Genomic DNA, 20,470 nt, shown 5'->3' with positions numbered 1-20,470 from the left:
CACACACACACACACACACACGCACACACACAAACATGCTGGCAGTGGCTGTCCCCCTCCATGTGCTTCCCAGTCTCCTATCTTGAGGTCAGCTTCATTTGTTTGTCAGTTGCGTCCCACACAAAGATTGCCGAAAGAGAAACAGACTGTATGAAATAGAGGATGTTTGATGGATCAGTAAATGAGAGGGCATTCACTGACATGGGTGTTTGACAGCTAAAGGGCTTACAATCTATAGTACCCATCGAGGGTGTCAAACAAATTGAAATAATTAAAGCGAGCTGGAGACGCTTTTGCTAAGCGGCGGCCTCTGTGGTCACCTGTGTCGATTGAGGGTTAACGCTAAAATATAGTGTGACAGTAAAGAAGAGTCATTGGTGCTCCTGACTCAGCGATCTGACTCAAACAAGTATGCCTAAAGATTCCTCACATCACCCACCATGAGCGCCTGGTCGTAGCAGACCATACGTAAGAATGTTGGGTTGAGAAAGGATGCGTTTAACTGCTCATGATTTCCAGTTTTTACCTGCTGTCAAGTGACTGCTGTTTCTGCATTCAAGATTTGCATTTCCTCACTTAAGAGTCTTTAAGCGTCAAATCTTTTTCCTGCAGCAAGCCTCCAAACCTGCCTGGAGTTCTTTGAGTAGGTTAGCAGTTCTTTAAGGCAGGATTTATTGCGGGGCTGACAGATTCACACCGTATACCCTCAAAGCTGTTTGCGGAAAAATCCTATCCTCCCGGTGCCACATATGAGGGAGACCTATGTAAAGCTTACCGAGAGAGGGTTAGAGTGGAGGGAGAGAGGTAAACGGGTGAGTCGGGAAGAGGAGAGCCAGGAGGAGAGCGAGAAGTGGGCGTGTGCGCAGATATAAGGTGGGCTGTGATGGAGGAGACCCACAGGATACCAGGGCAGCGTCTGTCGGATGGTAATTGTGTGTGATGAGGAGATGCGGACACAATGAAGCAGCTGTGACTTCAGGTTCTCCGGCTCAGCTCAATCTATGTAAAGACACCTCTTCTTTTGTCTAATTTTGACTTATTTCAGGCGTCACACACTATTTCTTTTCTGCATATCTGCTGTCTCACTGTCGGTGGCAGCGAAGGCTTGGTTGCATGAATGTTTCATGATGCTTTGGCTCGGCATATGAGTAGCCACTGACGGTGACACTCGGCATAACGATGAGTGGGAAACGGGCCTTTGTTTGGACAGCTGTTCGCTTCCCGACGCTCAATGCCCCACAAAGCTCTCTGAGAGGGTGACTGTCTTTAACCCCACTTAGCTCCTTTGCTAGTGATTGAAAGCAAACAGTAATCGTGGGTTTTTCAGATGACCCACGCTGGGCAAGGCTCAGGAGAGATGTCGAGATGTTTTGGGTTGGATTAAATGAACATCATCTTTAATTCAGGCTGATCTAGACTCTCAATGTCACCTCCTCTCTTGGCCTTCCCTTTGTCTCTCCTCTTCTACATTGTACCTGGTTTCTGCTGAAATGTCGTGCTGTCTTTAAATACCGTGGTGTTCAGTAAATTTCCGTAGATTTCACATAATTTACGAGTACACATTTGGATATTTTCACCTGGACTGTGCTGCTCCGTTTCTATGACCACCTGTGGTCCAGATGGCTCTAAATACCTTGAATCTAGTAAACCAAAAGACACATTGAGCACAATGAAACTCAAGGTCTAATGTTCAGAGAGGAGCGTCAGGCAGTAAAACGGAAATCACTGCTTTAAGTATAGACATTAAAGATAATATCTGCAGAGATTCGTGGTTTGGACGAACATCAGACTTGTACTCTAGCGCCACCGGCGGAAAATCAGTCACGGACGAAGAATCCTGTCCTCTCAAATTCGAACATCCTTGACTGAACTTCAAGGATTGCATCAAAGGGCAGTGTGCCTTTGTTGTTCAAATAAATGTTTGTAAGGCATCGCAGTTTGATTTTTCTGTGCCCCACTCGGTCCCAGTCCGGTTAGTCATCACCACGATACAAAGACCCCCCTCGAAGGATTCCAGTGTTTAAAGCATTCCAGATGGTTTTTAATGTTCCTCGGATGCTAATATGCGACGGCAATGGAGTGGAAGTCTTGGAGCTGTGGGATCCGGGATGCCTTTGTATTGTCCATACCCTCCATTGGATGGATCCAATGGATGGTCACATGTGGTAGGCTCTTCGTACTGACAATTCGCCTCCACCAGTGACCTCACACATTGGAATGCATGAGCCATAATGTTCTTGGAACAAGATGGAGGCCCTTTAGAGAGGGGCAGACAATTTAAATTGGGCAAAATGGTAAAAAAAAAAAAAGCGGGGAAGCCAATGAAGAGCCGACCCCGGGGACCGGGGTCATTAGGCTCATACAAGTGTCTGAATGGAAGGCACTCCCAATTTGGACACGCAACACGCTTCAGGCTTTCATCACAGACAAGGACAAACAGATGTCCGGGTATCACAGCCAACACGCTCGCTTCCATTTATAGTAGAGAGAAAAAAAAAACCTTTTCATCCTGTTTGAATGGATGTAACCAATAAACCTCCAGTGTAAAGTGCTGAAATATGCAGTTTTTGAAAGGCCTCGCTAAGTCCTCCTACATGTTTACTCAGCATCCTTTGCGTCCAATGTCTGAATTCACCGTACAAATCAAACGACAAAGATATTCCACTTCGAAAGAGGTGATTGTCTGTTTTGTTTGGTGCCAAAAAAGCAAATAATGTCGGTTGGTATCTTTTAGTTAAAGGGATTCATGCTGTCTGACACATTTCCACACTATGAATATGCCACTTGAGAAAATACACTGATACCAGTTTTAAAGTTCAACTAGCCAAACGCTCTCTGGCGACTGGAGCTTTCACCTTGCAGCTGTTTACCTGAGAGGGAAGGTGTTCGTTACATGGTAAGTTTAGACGAGTCCCAAAAGTTGACATCTATACCTAGACGGAGGCAGCAGCCAGGTATGAGCCAGATTTTTATAGCGATTGCGGTGCGGGGTGAAAGGCGAGGGGAGGAAGTAGGTAGAACGGGTGAGCCACGCGATTACTGGTGTCTGGAGAAAACAGCAGGTGGATGTGCTGTAAAGGCTGCACGTGAGGCTGCCAAGTCTGCACACCACACGGGGGTTAGGCTAATAGACAGTAGGTCACCAGCACCCCGGCATGTTAAAAAGCTCATGAACAATGAACAAGCCTCCGACCTCTCCATCTGGCCCCATCGAGAACAGCAGCGCGAGATGGAGGCGCCGAGGGGGGACGCGCCGTAAAGAATATCGATGGGCCTCAGGGCGAGCCGCGAGTCAAATCACAATGCAGTAAAAAAATAAATTGAGATTTGACTGTCTGCTGTGCAATTGACCCCAATGAGCACACTAGTTCGCTTAACATTCGTTTACTCCGTATCTCCGTGTCAAAGTCGGAAATTGGTTTTGGTTGAAGAAATAGACTTTTTGGGGCGGTATCAGTCAGACGTGTCAGCTCAGGCTCCAAAGCACTCTGCGAGCGCGATAGGGCTCAGCCTTGGCAGAGCGCTCTCTCCGAGTACCCAGATAAGTGTTTTCTGCCGGTATCTTAGATCCAGCCACCCCGTCTGCCTTATCAGCCATGAACACACTAACCCCCACCACTCCCCCGCTATCTGTGTCATCAGATCCAATGGGGTCACAGCGGAGAGCCAATGAGCACAGCTTTTGGTTTGATGAAACCAGCCTTCTTTTCATCCATCAAAAAGAGTGTATTCCCCATTTCATATCTGTTTAGCAAGTCAAATCATCATAAATTGTTTACTATCTGGGAAATAATGGTAGCTGTTGTAGTGGAAATATTGATATGCTTTATTGATTTCACGTCAGTGCCTTCAGTTAGATCTGTAAGGCGTGAGGGGATAGAGAGCTTTTATACTTCAAAGGCAAAGGACTTTTGTCAGAAGTTGAATATAATTGTGGTTATTACATACATTTACATTTACCATTACAATCATGTTTTCTATTCAAAGAACAAATATGAAATAGTGCAGCTTTAAAGTCACTATTAAAGACAAAACAACTTTTACAGTAATGAAACTATACTTTTCAAATATTATCACATTGGATAATGTTGTCCAATCTATAATGCTGATCCCATGACTTAGAAATGATCTTCAGATCATATTTGTAATAACCATTCATGTTGGTTTGGGACCTGCTGCACCTAACTTGCTTTTGAAATATGCATCTGTCAGACAAGACAGAAGAAGTGTTTTCCAGACGAGCAGCAGACGGAGGTTTATCTTTACCCAATTAGCTGTGTCCTGATGTCATTGTCTCACCACATCACTGACACATTCAAACCAAATCCTGCTCTCAGCCTCAGTCATTTCCCTCACATGAAATGAGTCGAAACTGATTACCTCTTCGTCTTGTCTTCCCCAGCCTCGACCATTAAGCGAGCAGTTTGCTTCTTTACTCTGCCGGAGGAAGATTTTGTGTAGTTCAGCACAACAATGACGGCCACATCGGTCATAAAAGGGCAGAGAAAGAAAGACAGTGTGTGTCTTCTAGCGTGAGGTGATAAAAATTTGAAAAACCTTTTCTGCCATGCAACAACGGAAGCATCGATCGCGTGTCGGGCAGTCAGCTCAAGCCGTGCCTCTTCCTGGAAATTCATTTCTGTGTTTGACGATTATAACTCACAACCATAGTGCTGTCCTCAGCAACTCGCTATCTCTCTGGCTATGACCTTGCTGCTGACACAGGATCCAAATCAATACTCACCTGCTCTAGCGCGGGACATATGTGGGAGGCTTCTCTCACCTTGCAAGTCAAGTTGATTGTGATAAACGCGGTCATCAGCGGATGATTTACTGATTAATCGCATGATTTTTCTGCGATTAAGTGCAGTATGTGTTGAATTTAATAATTAAGTAAAAACTTGTATATTCCACGCTTTTATTTCAAAGTAATGTTATCAGAACAATATAACAGGCACTCTGGAGAAACAGCAAGTTAACATACATATATAGTATTTAAAGCTGTTCTTTTTTCCAGAAGTTATACTGACTTTATATGTGAAATGTAAATAATGTGAAGAGGTTACAGTGTTGATGTTACGTCAAAGAGATCCATGTATTGCAGACTTTCTGTTCGCGCCGTTACACAGGTTAGACCAGCGCCAGTCCGCTGCGACTCACGTCGCTGAGGTTTGCGACGGCTCAATAGAGTTGCTATATCTAACCGCTAACTGAAGGTCCGTCCACCGGAGCCTCCACCTACCCACTTTCATAAGGATAGCAAGAAAATAGTGGAGGTGCCACTTTGGATTTATTTGAATAAACAAGCTATGAAAACATACACAGTCAGTTAGTGTCATAATAAACACATGATGTCTAACAGATGTCTAACGTAAACTAGCTCGCTTGCGCATTCTTGACCTGCTGTTAGTTCAGTTAGTTGTTTTTTTTACTAATTAAATAAAATTGAAATTGTTTGAACTCAGTAGTAGAGGGGAAATGCCGCCCCCCATTTGTTTGAAGCATGTGGCTTCATGTGACACATCTTTCAGTTGGATTTCATGATTCTTGACATGGCGTTGAGTGTCTGTGTCAGAGGCCCATTTCCTGGTCACGTTCCCTTGTTACAGTGTGACAGTGTCTCAAGGTGAAAAGAGCCCCAGACAATAACCCTTCATTCAGTCCCTGTAGCTGCGACCCAGTTTTGGATAGTGTACCAAAGAAGGCAAGCTGAGTTTTTGTCATGGGTGACCTACAAAACAAGGCAAGCTTGAAAAATTCTTCAGAAATCAAAAGAAAGCATGCGCATCCTATCAGACCTGTTTAACAAACAGTCCTGGGACTTGAGTTGTAGTCGTTGAATATTTACAGTTTTTTATGCACCAAGGGGGGCACGCCGCTTCATTATCCAAATTGTTTGTTGTCGAGTTATCAGGCGGCTGCTGCGCTGTCTGTTTACACTTGCTGCTGCCGTTATCCAGTAATAGTTAGCAAATCTTTCTTTTCCTTCTCTGGGAGGATTGTTTTTTTTCGTTTTAAATGACCTACAACACATTGCTGTCTTTCTTTTCTACCGAAAATCTATTTCAATTTTAGTCGCACTTTAATGTCTATAACACCATAAACACACATAATGCGCAGTAAAATTGCACAATATTTACTTATAAACAGTCCATATCATAACACTGTACAACCATAATTATTAAGCATTTAAATCGACTTATAAGAATTTTTGCAAGAATATATTATTATAATTCCTATAGTTACAATGTAATGTAATACATTTTTATGTTATAATATACTAGATCATAAAAAATATTCCACCACGGAAAGAGAACAGGTTAAAGATGCTGCTGCCAGACAAAGCTGCTGCCTGACCGCTGATCTTCACTCAGCGAGCAGCAAGTCGCTTAAAGGCTCTGAAAAGTCTTTAGCTATTAACATTCTGGTCTTTTTGTTGGCCCGCATCTCTTCCCTGCATCCCTTGCGTTTCGTCTCATCCATTTTCCATATCCTATTTTTGCAGATGCCCTGTTGAATGAAGGCACTGAGCCCAAAGGGCAAAGGATTTAAAGATGTGATTGGGCCAGCCAATTAAGACAAAATAACAATGAGATCAACCTGCTTTATGGAGCGATGAGACAAAATTGGTTACACCGGAAAAATGCTCGCTCTGCCAGATGGCTAGTCCCTCCCTGTTATCAATCTTTCTTTTCCTTTCATTAAAAGCAAAGGCAGCACATACAGGTTTGCTTTTAAATGACAGACCACACATTGCTGTGGATATATTGCCTTTCTTTTGTGCCAAAACAAATTGCATTTTCTCCTCAGAACGGCTGCACAGATAACCACTGCTTCCCCAGCAATAGGAAGGCTGCCATTTAGTAATGTCAGCAAAGGTGAACCACAGTAATGACTGTGTTTGGCAGCATGGGGCGCTGGCTGAGTTGGAAAGAAAGTTATGTCTGCAACCCTCCCCAGACAGAAAGTCTGCCCATCAATCTCTCAACCAACTGAAAGTAAAACCTTTGTCTAAAAGGAGGAAGGGATCACGCTGCTAAAGTAATCATCCGACAGGCATTGATTTTATTATTATTGAAACAGCGCTGTTCAAATGCCCTATTAATGCTGTGATAATATAATCTTTTCAAGCCACATTTGGCTTTGGTAATTTATGGGGATTTGTGGTGACAGGACTGCTCGTGTTTTACTCTTATCTGGATCCCCTTGGTCTGTCTTTGTGTACAATAAATGTGTTATTTTAATTGTTTAAGGTTCTGTATTTGCATATGGAAGCTAAAGAAAGGGAAAACACAAGTTATTGGAAGGAAGAGTTACTGCTGCTGTTTTTTTTTACATTACATTAATGGCAGAAATCAAGATGTATGAACAGAGGCATCTCTCTGTGGATTCTTTGGATGTGACTGTTTCCTCTCGCAGTTACTCAGGTTTGTGCATACCACTCTCATGTTTTGGATCTGGATTGGCAACATGTTTTTCCGACATTTTTTCAATCCGGGACTGTGGTCTTTCCCTAACTTATATGAATAGTTGTATTTAGTTAAATTTGAGCCAAACTCAAACATAGAAGATCAGAAATTCATATGATTCAAATGGATTTTGTTAACAGGGGCACCAGATCAGAAAACACTTTTTTTTAATTTTTGGTTGCTGTATCTTAGCCTTCCTGCCTGTTTCAGTGTGGGCTTTCCTCCAAAAATCCAAAGACATGCAGGTTAGGTTAATTACTCTAACTTGCCTATAGGTGTGAATGTGAGTGTGAATGGCTGTCTATCTCTATGTGCCAGTACTGTGATAGCCCGTCGGGGTGTACCCTGTTTTCGCACATTGCCAGCTGGGATCGGCTCCAGACCTGCACAACCCTGACTTTTCTGCATAACATTGAATGTGGACATTTTTTATGACATAAAACAAGGAGCGACTATTACAACAGTTACGGGGTATAATTTTAAGTTTAAGAATGTCACACAGGCGGCCAATCATTTACTACTTTACTGCTGACTTCCTACTGTGATGCTGGTAGATATGGTTGACATTGACATTCGCGATAGTAAATTATGATCAACGACATAATAACAGAGCAATAGAAAAGAGCTTGATGTCTGCCTTGAATCATTTTTGTTGCATGCATCCCTGCTCCAACTGCTCATCAGCTGTTTTGACTTACTTGTCACGTTAGCATGTTACGCTAGCTTGTTACGCAAGCTTGTTACGTTACCTTGTTACATTACCTTGTTACGTTACCTTGTTACGTTACCTTGTTACGTTACCTTGTTACGTTACCTTGTTATGTTATCTTGTTATGTTACCTTGTTAAGTTAGCGTGTCACGCTACTGCGTCACGTTACCGTGTCTTTTTACGTTACCGCGTCTTGTCACGTTACCTTGTTATGTTGTGTTGTATCATGTTGTGGTTAAAAAGATAGTCCCTTGCAGGCAAAAGTGTCCCAACCGCTCGTACTGCTACAAGTCCTGTGGTTTGAATCTGACTTGAGATCCCACAACGCACAATACAAGGCTAACATTAAACACGTTCATGAAATTTTTGTTTTAATTAAGAAATCTCAACATTCAGCATATCTGTGGTTTTGCAGAAACATGCAATGCCAACATTTTTTTCTATTGAAAGGGTGAAGATGCATTGCTCTTTAGGTTATGGAGGGTTACATTTAGAGGCAGGACCGGGTGTAAGTTTGTCTGTTTGATTGGCGGACCCTGTCCCTTACTTCCAAAACAACAACACCATAAAATGAATTCAACACCTTTGACAGCGAGAGACCTAATCACATTTGAAAACACCGCCAAATGGATCTTTCCAGCTCTCCAATGTGTGAGGTATAACACTTCAAGTGTTTCGCTCATTCACAACAGGATCATTTAGATCAGTTGCACTGAATGTGTGTGTGCCAGCAGGTTTCTCTTGGAAAAAAATAAAATCGCCTCACATTCTACCACAAGACGGGCAACAAGCTTTGTTGCTGTTTGAGAAGCTAACTATACAGCAAAACCAAATGAGGGAATAACAAAGCAGCAGCAGTCAGATTGTATCAAGTCTGTGTCTGCAGTGCCAGCAACCAGCAGCATTAGCATAGTGCCAGGGCCACATGGTGCTTATGAAGGAAGTCCAAACAGGGGGATCAGCTCTGTTTCTCAGCGTCACACTCAGATTCTCTTATTGTGATTGTTCTGCTTCATATTAAAGAGTGGTAGAATGCATCTAAGAGGAGAAAAGGTCAAATCTGATGTATTTTAAGTCTGTGGAGCTCTCTTCTCTTCATCTATTTCTGAATAAAGCTGAGTTTTGCCAGAGCCACAGATTCTCAAACAAAGCGCGCTTTGGTCTCTCAGGGTTGCCTCGCTCAGAGGTCCATGTGGAGAGCAGCCAGCCTTCAAAGTGAGAAAGCCAACCATCCGCCCAGAACTAAAACCTTAGCAGCAACTCAAAGCAATTTTCTGGCTATTTTGTTGATTTAATCCCGAGTTTGTGATGCTTGGGCACAGCAGTGTGACTGTATTGGTGTGCGCGTCGACGTGCATGTGTGACATGAGAGGCAGGGTGGCGGGGGTGGGATGGACCCCTGAGGGCCCAGATCCTCAGCGCTCCCATCAGCAAGCCACATTAGCACTTTTACAGTCTACCCATCATGGAGGCGCTCATCCCTGCCAGTCTAATCAGGGGGGTGATGCAGGGTGCATGTGTGTGCGCGTTGAAGCGGTGGGATCCCCCCAAGCTGAGCTCATCTGTCAGCTTGCCTAATCACACGTCAGGTCAGGATAAAGAGGCCGAGCACCTCTTCCTGGAATATGACCTGCTGACTGCCAGCCTCCCTGTTTGTGTATGTGAAGATGCAAAGAAGATGTAAAGAAACAAAACTGTGGTCACATCAGTGCCACAAATTCAGGTGTCGCGAACATGAAACCCATTCATATATATATATATTCCACCACAGGGTTTGGAATATGCTATGTGTGCTTATCCAGCTACTTTCATGTTGGCTGCTAACAGGTGCTATTACCTTGAGAGAAGCCAAGGCACACATTGGTTTTATTAGAGGCAGGAAATGATTGGTGTCAGTATTTCTGACAAGGTTAGGCTAAAAAGGGTATTATATAAACTGAGGCTGAGCCAGACACTTTGCATGCATGGAATCTTTAAAAAAAAAATTAAAAAGAAATTAGAAAAATATTGTTCTTATCCCTTTTGATCCCAGTACTGACAGGCTAAGAATTGAACTTCTTTCTCAGCATCTTTCGGTATACAAAACTAATAGAAACAGGATTATAAAAGGGAATGAAACACTTTAATCAGTCTTCTTTTTGATGAATAAACACCTAACACCAAGCAAGAACATACCTGTAACAAATCCTAGACATGAAATGTATCAAAGAATAAGAAAAAAACATCAGGTTTTTAGATTGGTTTCCATGCCACAAAACAAACCTTAAATGAAGGAACACCCAGTGGCTGTCAAGAGAGCAGTCTGGGAATGCTGACCTGGATGTTGGCAGGAAGCGGGGAAGTTTGTGCAGACCTCTGTGCTTTACAGGTAGCCCCAGATGGTCTAACCATACACCGGTATTAATCTGTCAGCTTGGATTGTGGCCTGGACTGCAGAGAAAAAAAGATGGACGAGGCTCCCCACCATGCAGGGGTTGTTGGGGCTGTCCGTGGCAACCTGTCTCAACAAGGCCGGAAAAAAGCAAGCCTCAGATCACCCAAGGTCACACGCTGCCCCTGCGGTGGCTGCTGCTCCCTGGCCCTCGAAGGAATTGTGAGAAGAATGTCATCTGCTATGTCTGTGTCTCCTCCTCTAAGAGCAGAGGGGCCTAAAATGGGTCAGGGGCAGCAACAGGATAAGAAGTGGTCTTTTGTTGTGGGGTAACAGAAGAAGGTTAATTGCTTTTCAGTGGCACACTATGATATTTCAGTCCAGCTTTGGCCTCCAGTGTGGATGCATGTGTGGTGGGAGTACGTTCATGAACGTATTCTGAATGGCAATTACAAACCGGAAAAGTAAATATCCATCAGAATTCTCCGTAGATTGTTATGTGGTGTACATGTTGAGACGTAAAAACAAAATATGTGACCATTTGTGTGCCCTTCTTAATTTTTCGTTTCTGTTTGTACCTTCTCTGGCTCTAGGACTCAGGACAAGAACACCTATTTGATCCCTGAACAGTCTGCACTCAGCTGCTACTCCCTCAGTGTCAGGGTGCCATCATGGGGATGAAAGGCTTCCTCTTCGGCTGCGTGACCGTGGCACTGCTCCTCGAGCTCTCCACCGCCGGCCTGGTCAAGAAGGTCATCCGCCACCGTAGGGATGCTCTGGCGCCGATGAAAACCCAGGAGAACCTCACCTTGCCCCACCCGGACCAGCCGGTGGTGTTCAACCACGTCTACAACATCAACGTTCCCACCACGTCCCTTTGCTCCGTGGACCTCGACTCTCCCGGCGACGCCGAGCTCAAACACAAGAGCGCCCCGATTGACATGCAGAACAGCGAGCACATGGAGCACACGGTGGACGGCGACAATCAGATCGTCTTCACCCACCGCATCAATATCCCCAAGCAAGCGTGTGGCTGCGACAACCAGCTGGGTATGAAGGATATCCTGAACAGGCTGGAGATGCTGGAGTCAGAGCTGTCGAGTCTGAGAGAGCAGTGCAGCAGTGGGACGGGCTGCTGTGGATCTCAGGTTACAGGTAAGTTGATTCCTTTCACTCTATGTACTTTAGTAATGGCAGTGTGTGTCTAGTTTACAATACAAGTCAACTGACGTGAAATCCCTTTCTAAAGGGCTTGCACTTTGAGAGCAGAAAGGGTGTAAATTATGGATTGAAGTTAATTGAGGAAACAAATGCAGCGCAACACTAAAAGCTGGCCAAGGCCACAATCTTTTCCTGAACCTTACCTGGTAGTGTTGTTATAAAGTAAACCTTTGAACTAAGTACATTCTGTGGAGTTAAAATAAAAAGTCGAAACTGACATATTGCTCCTTCCACTGCCTTGTAGGATCTGAGGATTGATCACAATCCAATGTAGGCCACTGTACGTGTAAACAAACAAACTCTCATGATCTTTTTCAAGCTTACGGCTCATCTCATGACTTGAATTTAAAGATCATCGTCAATGCAAAGCCTCTTAGCATCCGACTGTCAGTTATGGGTTGTCAGAGCATCCTTGTCTGCATCATCAAGTTTGGAAACATTCACCCTGTCAAAACGATTTCCAGTCTCTGTGAATACATAGACATGGCTTGATAAATTGGTGGTACATCAGCATCAATTTCATTCTAACTAATTTACTAATTCCTAACCAAAAACACATTCAAAAAGCCCTTCAACTTTGAGACGAGGGAAATGTTGGGTTCTAGGACTCATTCCTGCAACACTATTGTGCAAGTTGTCATAGATATATGTAATTATTTCGATCACATACCTTTACAAAACTTTTTTCTTGCCCTTCCACAGGTGAAGTGTCCACAAAGCCCTATTGCAATGGCCGTGGCAACTGGAGCGCCGACACCTGCAGCTGCTTATGTGAACCTGGATGGAAGGGCCCCAACTGCACCGAACCAGAATGCCCCAACGACTGCCAGGACCAGGGCCGCTGCGTGGATGGCAAATGTGAGTGCTTTGAGGGCTTCAGCGGCGACGACTGCAGCATTGAGCTCTGTCTGCTGGACTGCGGTGACTACGGCCACTGTGTTGAAGGGTCCTGCCGCTGCGAGGAGGGCTTCATCGGTGAGGACTGTGCCCAGACCAACTGCCTCAACAACTGCCTGGGACGCGGACACTGCGTGGACGACGAGTGTGTTTGCGACGAGCCGTGGACCGGCTTCGACTGCTCCGAACTCATCTGTCCGAACGACTGCTACGACCGTGGACGCTGCATCAACGGCACCTGCTACTGCGACGAGGGCTTCGCCGGAGAAGACTGCGGCGAGCTCACTTGCTCTGGCAACTGTAACAACCGTGGCATGTGTGTGAACGGCCAGTGTGTGTGCCAAAGCGGCTACAGCGGAGAGGATTGCTCGAAGCTCACCTGTCCCAAGAACTGCAACGAGAGAGGCCATTGCTTTAACGGGAAGTGCATCTGTGATCCAGGATTCGAGGGTGAAGATTGCTCCATCCTCTCATGCCCCGACAACTGCAGCAACCGGGGCCAGTGCATCAATGGAGAATGTGTATGTGATGTCGGGTACCAAGGTGAAGACTGCAGTGAGCTTTCTTGCCCTAACAATTGCCAAGACCGTGGCCGCTGCGTCAACGGAGAGTGCATCTGTGACCGAGGCTACGGCGGGGAGGACTGCAGCACCAAGACCTGTCCAAAAGCCTGCATGGGCCGCGGAGACTGCGTGGACGGCAAGTGCGTGTGCTTCGTCGGCTTCACCGGGAAAGACTGCGGCGAGCTGACCTGCCCCAATGACTGCCTGGACCGCGGCCACTGCGTGAACGGACAATGTGTTTGCCACAAAGGTTTCACTGGTGAGGACTGCAGTGAGAAGACGTGTCCCAAGAACTGTCTCGATCGAGGCTACTGCGTCGATGGCGAATGTGTGTGTTATGAAGGTTTCACCGGCCCCGACTGCTCCATGCTGACCTGCCCGAATGACTGCCTGAACCAGGGAAACTGTGAGAACGGAGTCTGTGTTTGCAACGAGGGCTTCATTGGAGAGGACTGCTCCGGAGGTAAGCAAGAACATGCATACAGGCTTCGCTCTGCTTTCCAGGGGCTCAGTTAATATAACTTATTCTCAGACTATTACCGATATGACCAACTACCTGTAAGGCTTGTGTTTCTATTGCCGATCGGATCTATATCGACAATTGGAATGATGATCAACGTATGGTTTTGCATTCACCGATTTTTAAGGTGATTTTTACTGATTATCAGAACAAAACTGTTATCAAACTCTGATCACCCTACTAAATGGGGAAAAATATGCTTTTGTGTATTGATACAGCTGCATGACTCGCTGAAGCAAAAGACAGTTGTGGCCACAATATTGGTGTTTTTGAAAGGCTCAACACAATCCATCTAATTTAATTAAATGTTGACTTTAGGAGTGAGAACAGAGACACAGAGACGAGGAGCTCACTAGGATTGTGTTTAAAAGAGTGCCAGAGAGGGGAAGAGAGTTTCTCTAAATAATTTATCGTAAAATTGAATGTCAACATTATGAATAAAGCTTCGAAGCTCGAAACAATTGGGTACAGCCATAGTTATGGATATGATTTTGATAGCAAATTTAATATATTAATGTTTCGCACGAAGCACAGACACCTTTTGAAAGGGAGTCTTTGTTTGAATAGAGAAGATTACACTCAATGTCTATTTATTAAACTCGAACTGTATTGCTTGCAAGAAGCATAACGGTTCCATTTTGAAGCTCATTGGAAAGCCTGTCAGCGGTCTGGAGTCACCACAATTGGACGATGAAAATAGAAATGATTGCTCCACTCCCGGTGGGTGCTGCATGATCAGATACATTTTAAAATTCTACAATTAGGGGTGTAAAGCTACCACTTGGGGGCACAACCTGCCTGTTTACACATCCACCACACATGGAGCAACATTATCAGAAGACTATTCCTCCTCCTCCTCCTGGTCACCTGAATGCAGTTGTCCAAAGATCAATCTCCGTTTTAGCTCTGCTTTGTTCTCCACCAACGCCTGAAGAAAATATCCTCCTTTTTAGCGACTCAATGTTCCACCTAGTCTCCAGCTCGTCTCCTCTGTTGTCTATTGTTTGGTGCTGGGAGGTCCTTTTTTGTTGTTGCTGTAAACAGCTTGACTTGGGTGAGCATTTAGCATAATATGAAACATAGTGTTTTTGAAGATTTAATTTAGATTTAAATTTCAAAATGAACTGTCAGTTGTTATTTCCTCTTCTACAGAAACATTTTGTTATCCCATTGATTTACATTAAAACATATTTCCGAGGACTTATTTTGTTTAAATAAAATAAATAAACTGGTCTCTTCGACATATGAATGAAATATCTTTCTATTTAATCCCATTAAAACAGTCAAATTAGGATTTGGTTTATATTGCTAGTCGTATTTCTGTATTATCACATGGAACAATGGTAAATTGTGGTTTTAAAAACTGCTGATTGGGAAACTGCCCTTGGCGAGGTGTAAAGGGTGAATTTAACAAGAGAAGGATGTTTTACAGATGGAACAGATCATGTGAAACGGGCTCTATTGTTATTGTGTTTCCTCATTCAGCCTCAACAGACATTTATTTAAATGAAAATATTTGACAGTATTACTTTAATAACTCATTGTGTACAAGACCAGCTTTCAGTGAGCTTTAAGATGAAATGTCAAAATGGCTCTGAATCCTCTACTCACTCTTTTCTAGATAAAGTCATCCGCTTTATGTCATCTTATCTCTTTTTTTAATGTCACAACATGTTGAGCAACCTGTATGTATCTGCCCATAGCAACATTGCTAAACCATACAGAACGTGGAGAAAATTCTCATGACTATATGTTAATAAAATAAAAAAAATACCTCAAGACAAATCACTGATTTCCAGTGTCTCTCCATAGTCTCACCACCCAAAGACCTGACAGTGGTGGAGCTCACCGCGGAGGCGGTGGACCTGTCCTGGGAGAATGAGATGCGTGTGACCGAGTACCTGATCACCTACGTTCCCACGGCCCCCGGAGGTCTGGAGCTGGACACGCGGGTGCCCGGGGACCAGAAGATGACCACTATTCGGGAGCTTGAGCCTGGCGTAGAGTACCTGATCAGCGTCTATGCTGTGCTCAACAACAAGAGGAGTCTTCCTGTCAGCGCGCGGGTGGCTACACGTATGTCAATCTCCTCTGTGGCACTGAGCAGAACGAGTGTGAATCCAAATGAATTGTAACGACAGTTATGTTGTATGCGTCCCAGATCTGCCTGAGCCTGAGGGGCTCAAGTTCAAGTCGGTGCGGGAGACATCTGTGGAGGTCCAGTGGGACCCGCTGGACGTCGCCTTCGACGGCTGGAACCTCATCTTCAGAAACACAGTGAGTCCCGCTTGCCCATACCTCAACGGGGCTTCTGTATTCCAGGAGGTGATTGACCTTTAGAGCCTACCTCAGCCTCCACCATTATGCACATTTTCCTCAGGTAGAAACCATATACGACCCACTGCAGACCCCCTACTTCCAATTCAGTAATTGCTTAATGTGCATACTGTACATGAGGATCATGGTGGGTTTCCTGTGGAAAATGGTTCAGCCGAGCCAGCGTGCAAAAGCAGAGCAGTTAGCATGTCTTGACAGCTCCGACTGCCATACATTGTTTTTGTGTACCACTTTATTTTCCCATTTGAGTGCTCATGGAAACATTTCCTCGCAGTGCTACTGTGATCTACTCAAAGTCACACTCTATTAAACATAGTCCCCTGTCAGCACTTAAGTCCAAACGCCACCCAGAGCGCCATTATGTATCATTTAGCAGTGCCCCCCCGCCCCCACACACACACACATTATGCCAGGACTAGTCTTTGTAGTCGTTGATGGTGTTTCTCGATGCTGGCAGAAAGAGGAAGATGGTGAGATTCTTAACGCCCTCGGTCGTCCAGAGACCACCTTTGAGCAGTCGGGCCTGGGCCCTGGCCAGGAGTACGAGGTCAAGCTGGAGGTGGTGAAGAACAACAAGCGTGGACCGCCTGCCTCCCAGAACGTCGTCACAAGTGAGTGTACACAGTCACACTGCTAACTGGCTTATCATGCTTTTGTTTTAGACTTACTGGAATGGTTTCATTCCAGCAGGATGTACATCTTTCTTGAGGGTATAAATGGTATGATCTGGACTGCCGGTCTTCCATAGCTTTATTGGTGTTGACGCATACGTTAGTCGTGACACGTGTACAGGAACATATTCATAGTATGGAGGGAGGGAGTGTGGAATTTCAGAAATCCAGGTTTAAGCCATCACAATAGAATGCAAAACCAGGTTGTCCCATTCATACCTTTGCATAGTTTTATTGGTTTCAATACGTCTGGGTTATCCATCTTGCAGACCCCAATGGTGCATTGAAAACAGACGTGTCAACCCTGAGTGATTAGCTCATTAGATTTCATTGCATTGTTGTGATTTAGGCGGGGTAGTAAAAACAGATATGGATTTCCCGCCCTGTTGGCAAGCTGTGAGATGGCTCCATAGCTGCATCGGGGCTATAAAGCCCAATGGCTTGTAACACTCCGAGGAACTCGGGGCCTGGGGATCAATATACAGAGAGAAAACTGGTTTAAATTTGTGGCTTCACCGGCCAGACTAACCACCAACCACCGGGCTATTTTTAGGTGTCTTTAAGGTGTTGAATAGGGAGGCCGGTCAAAACACTTCTATATTTCTCGATGGAGTTGTTAAATGTGTCTGTTCCATACAAGTATAGTCTCGTGGCTTCAAGCCCCGGGAGACTTCTGTTTCAACAAAGCATATTCAACAGGCGCAGCAATGTTCAAAGTTTAATAAATGGCAGCTGCTTCTAGCAATGGGTCAGGCCACTTCATTGCTTATTTATGGTGTGAAAATGGGCTGCTCTTTGCCAGGATAAACAGAGTCATGCATGGTAGAGCCATTAGAGGCCTATCGTGACCGTTGCTTATAAATTCAGCACTAAGAGCAGGGCTGGTAAATTACAGCTGGAGCACATTAAGTGTTTTTTGTTACATTTGTTCAGTGACATCTACAGTGGAACCACAGACAAGGAAGTGCAGTGATTATGCCTGTCGTTTTGTATTTAGATGGCTGAATCCTGTTTTCTTACGAGTAGTACACACTATTTTATGTGCAAAAATCCTCATTATATTAATTATATCCCCTGGAAGGTTGCTTCCTCGGACGAAAAGTCATATTGAAGGTCAAAATGAAGATACAATCCTACAGCAGCATATCGCTGCCACGATGATAACAAGAAAATAGTGCCAACTTAATCCCTTTCATCTTATCTTGGAACATATAGCCTCAATATATAGCTTCAGCGAAGAAGAACGTGTCAAAAGGGAGGGTAGTAGGGTCGTTACTGCAGATAGAGAGGGATACTTGGTTGGATGCTGATGAGAGAGAGGCTGCTGAGATGAATGTGAATTTAAATAAATAGATCAAAAACTGTCTCTCTCTGCCCAAGTTTTAGTTGACAAGATTAACTCATATCTTTGTGATAAGCTATGCGAACCATCTCCAGCCTCCAGCCCAATATCAAACAGACACATAAGAGTGCGATTGATTTCTCTCTTTCAAATTTTCAACCTACTCCTGTAATCACACGTCATGACGTGAGCTATAATTCTCCTTTTAAGAGCATATGGTAGTTTCTTGCGAGAACTAGGCGCCAACTCGTGGATGCTTCTCGTTTTCAGGAGATATTGTGTCATGACGAGAACATTTTGTTATAACAATGATGAAGTGAGATGGTGTTAAAACAAGAAGAGAAAAAAAAAACTGTCGTCACACAAATGTCGTCGCCATAACATCAAAAAACCTATTATGTAATCATTTTTCATAACGTATAAAGGAAATAATAAAAACCAAATATCTTTTTGTCATGGCGGCAGCAATAAGCTGTCTTTTAAAAGCGTGTTGGTGAAAAATGATTGGACCATTTTGCACTTTGACATTGATGGATGCATGGGAAAAGTCCTCTTTATTGGCCAACAGGACTTGCAGATCAAGAAAAAGTCAAATGGATAACCTTTTATCATATCCATAGTTTATGGATGTACTCGTGCACACACACATACACACACACACACACGTATACCCCCGTGTCAGCACTACTTGGATTATGAGGTTCAGAGTTCTCCGTGTCACTCAGGCTCTCTTAATGTCTCCCATTACACCGGCTTGTGGGCTCATACTGTGGGATTTGCATGCTGAGGGGCTAATTGTGTGGAGCGAGTTCCTCCGCCCTCTACTCTCTCCTCCCCCTCCAACCAACACACCGAGTATGGGAGGCACCAGTCCGTCAAGCCGCCAGGCTCAGAGGGACGGCGCCCTCCCAGGAGAATGGTATCGTGACACCCGAAAGGCACCCTCGCAGCGTCCTCAGAAGACAAATCTGTGTGAAGCTCAACTGCAGATTCTTCGCTTTATCAGCCCCGTGCAGAAGGTTGACTTTCCTAAAGTTGCTTACGTGTGACAAATCAATTTCAGCGCCGGTGAAAAGAAGCCCTTCATGGCGTGGGGGTTTGATCTGTAAATAGGCTGAATACCCTCATAAATGCAATAGGGCTGTCACATTTTCTGCACCTCCATTGCTGAAGTGACTGCATTAATGCCTCCATGTCCTTCCCACCTTCATTGCCCTTCTTAAGGTCCAAACAGTCTAACCATCAATCAATCAATCTAACCATCAATCAATCTAACTATCAATCAATCAATTTAACCATCAATCAATCAATCAATTTAACCATCAATATGTTGACTCTCTATAATTCTGCAAACCACAATTTCAATTAAATTCAGTTTATTTTGTATAGCCCAAAATCACAAATAACAAATTTGCCTCAGTGGCGTTGTGGCGCCACAAACGTAGCGCCACAAACGTAACGCCACAACGTAACGCCACAACGTAACGCCACAAACGTAACGCCACAAACGTAACGCCACAAACGTAACGCCACAAACGTAACGCCACAAACGTAACGCCACAAACGTAACGCCACAAACGTAACGCCACAACGTAACGCCACAACGTAACGCCACAAACGTAACGCCACAAACGTAACGCCACAAACGTAACGCCACAAACGTAACGCCACAACGTAACGCCACAACGTAACGCCACAACGTAACGCCACAACGTTACGCCACAACGTAACGCCACAACGTAACGCCACAACGTAACGCCACAACGTAACGCCACAAAGTAACGCCACAAAGTAACGCCACAACGTAACGCCACAACGTAACGCCACAACGTAACGCCACAAACGTAACGCCAGAAACGTAACGCCACAACGTAACGCCACAACGTAACGCCACAACGTAACGCCACAACGTAACGCCACAACCGTAACGCCACAACCGTAACGCCACAAACGTAACGCCACAACGTAACGCCACAACGTAACGCCACAAACGTAACGCCACAACGTAATGCCACAACGTTACGCCACAACGTAACGCCACAACGTAACGCCACAACGTAACGCCACAACGTAACGCCACAACGTAACGCCACAAAGTAACGCCACAACGTAACGCCACAACGTAACGCCACAACGTAACGCCACAACGTAACGCCACAAAGTAACGCCACAAAGTAACGCCACAAAGTAACGCCACAACGTAACGCCACAAACGTAACGCCACAAACGTAACGCCACAAACGTAACGCCACAAACGTAACGCCACAAACGTAACGCCACAACGTAACGCCACAACGTAACGCCACAACGTAACGCCACAACGTAACGCCACAACGTAACGCCACAAACGTAACGCCACAAACGTAACG

The 20,470-nt window shown here is 44.7% G+C and overlaps 1 protein-coding gene across 4 annotated transcripts in view; it reads left to right on the top strand.

The window, feature by feature from the left end:
* The window catches only part of tncb (tenascin Cb), a 46,889-nt gene that overhangs the window by 1,335 nt on the left and 25,084 nt on the right, over positions 1 to 20,470 (top strand). For 2 of the 4 annotated variants that reach the window (XM_068604642.1, XM_068604640.1), the window contains exons 2-6: positions 11,144 to 11,705; positions 12,474 to 13,694; positions 15,564 to 15,827; positions 15,913 to 16,028; positions 16,546 to 16,699. In XM_068604642.1, coding sequence (XP_068460743.1) covers positions 11,222 to 11,705; positions 12,474 to 13,694; positions 15,564 to 15,827; positions 15,913 to 16,028; positions 16,546 to 16,699 — 2,239 coding nt within the window. In that variant the 5' untranslated portion in view covers positions 11,144 to 11,221. Of the gene's footprint in view, positions 1 to 11,143; positions 11,706 to 12,473; positions 13,695 to 15,563; positions 15,828 to 15,912; positions 16,029 to 16,545; positions 16,700 to 20,470 lie in introns of those variants that run through there. The other 2 variants (XM_068604641.1, XM_068604644.1) reach the window with 2 other exon arrangements.

The sequence above is a fragment of the Clinocottus analis genome, unplaced genomic scaffold (genome assembly GCF_023055335.1).
Source record: "Clinocottus analis isolate CAN_PGR_092001 unplaced genomic scaffold, fCliAna1.0.p SCAF_7, whole genome shotgun sequence".
NCBI lineage: Eukaryota > Metazoa > Chordata > Actinopteri > Perciformes > Cottidae > Clinocottus > Clinocottus analis.
The sequence above is the reverse complement of the archived record's forward strand: the minus strand, read 5'-3'. Positions and strand labels throughout refer to the sequence as shown.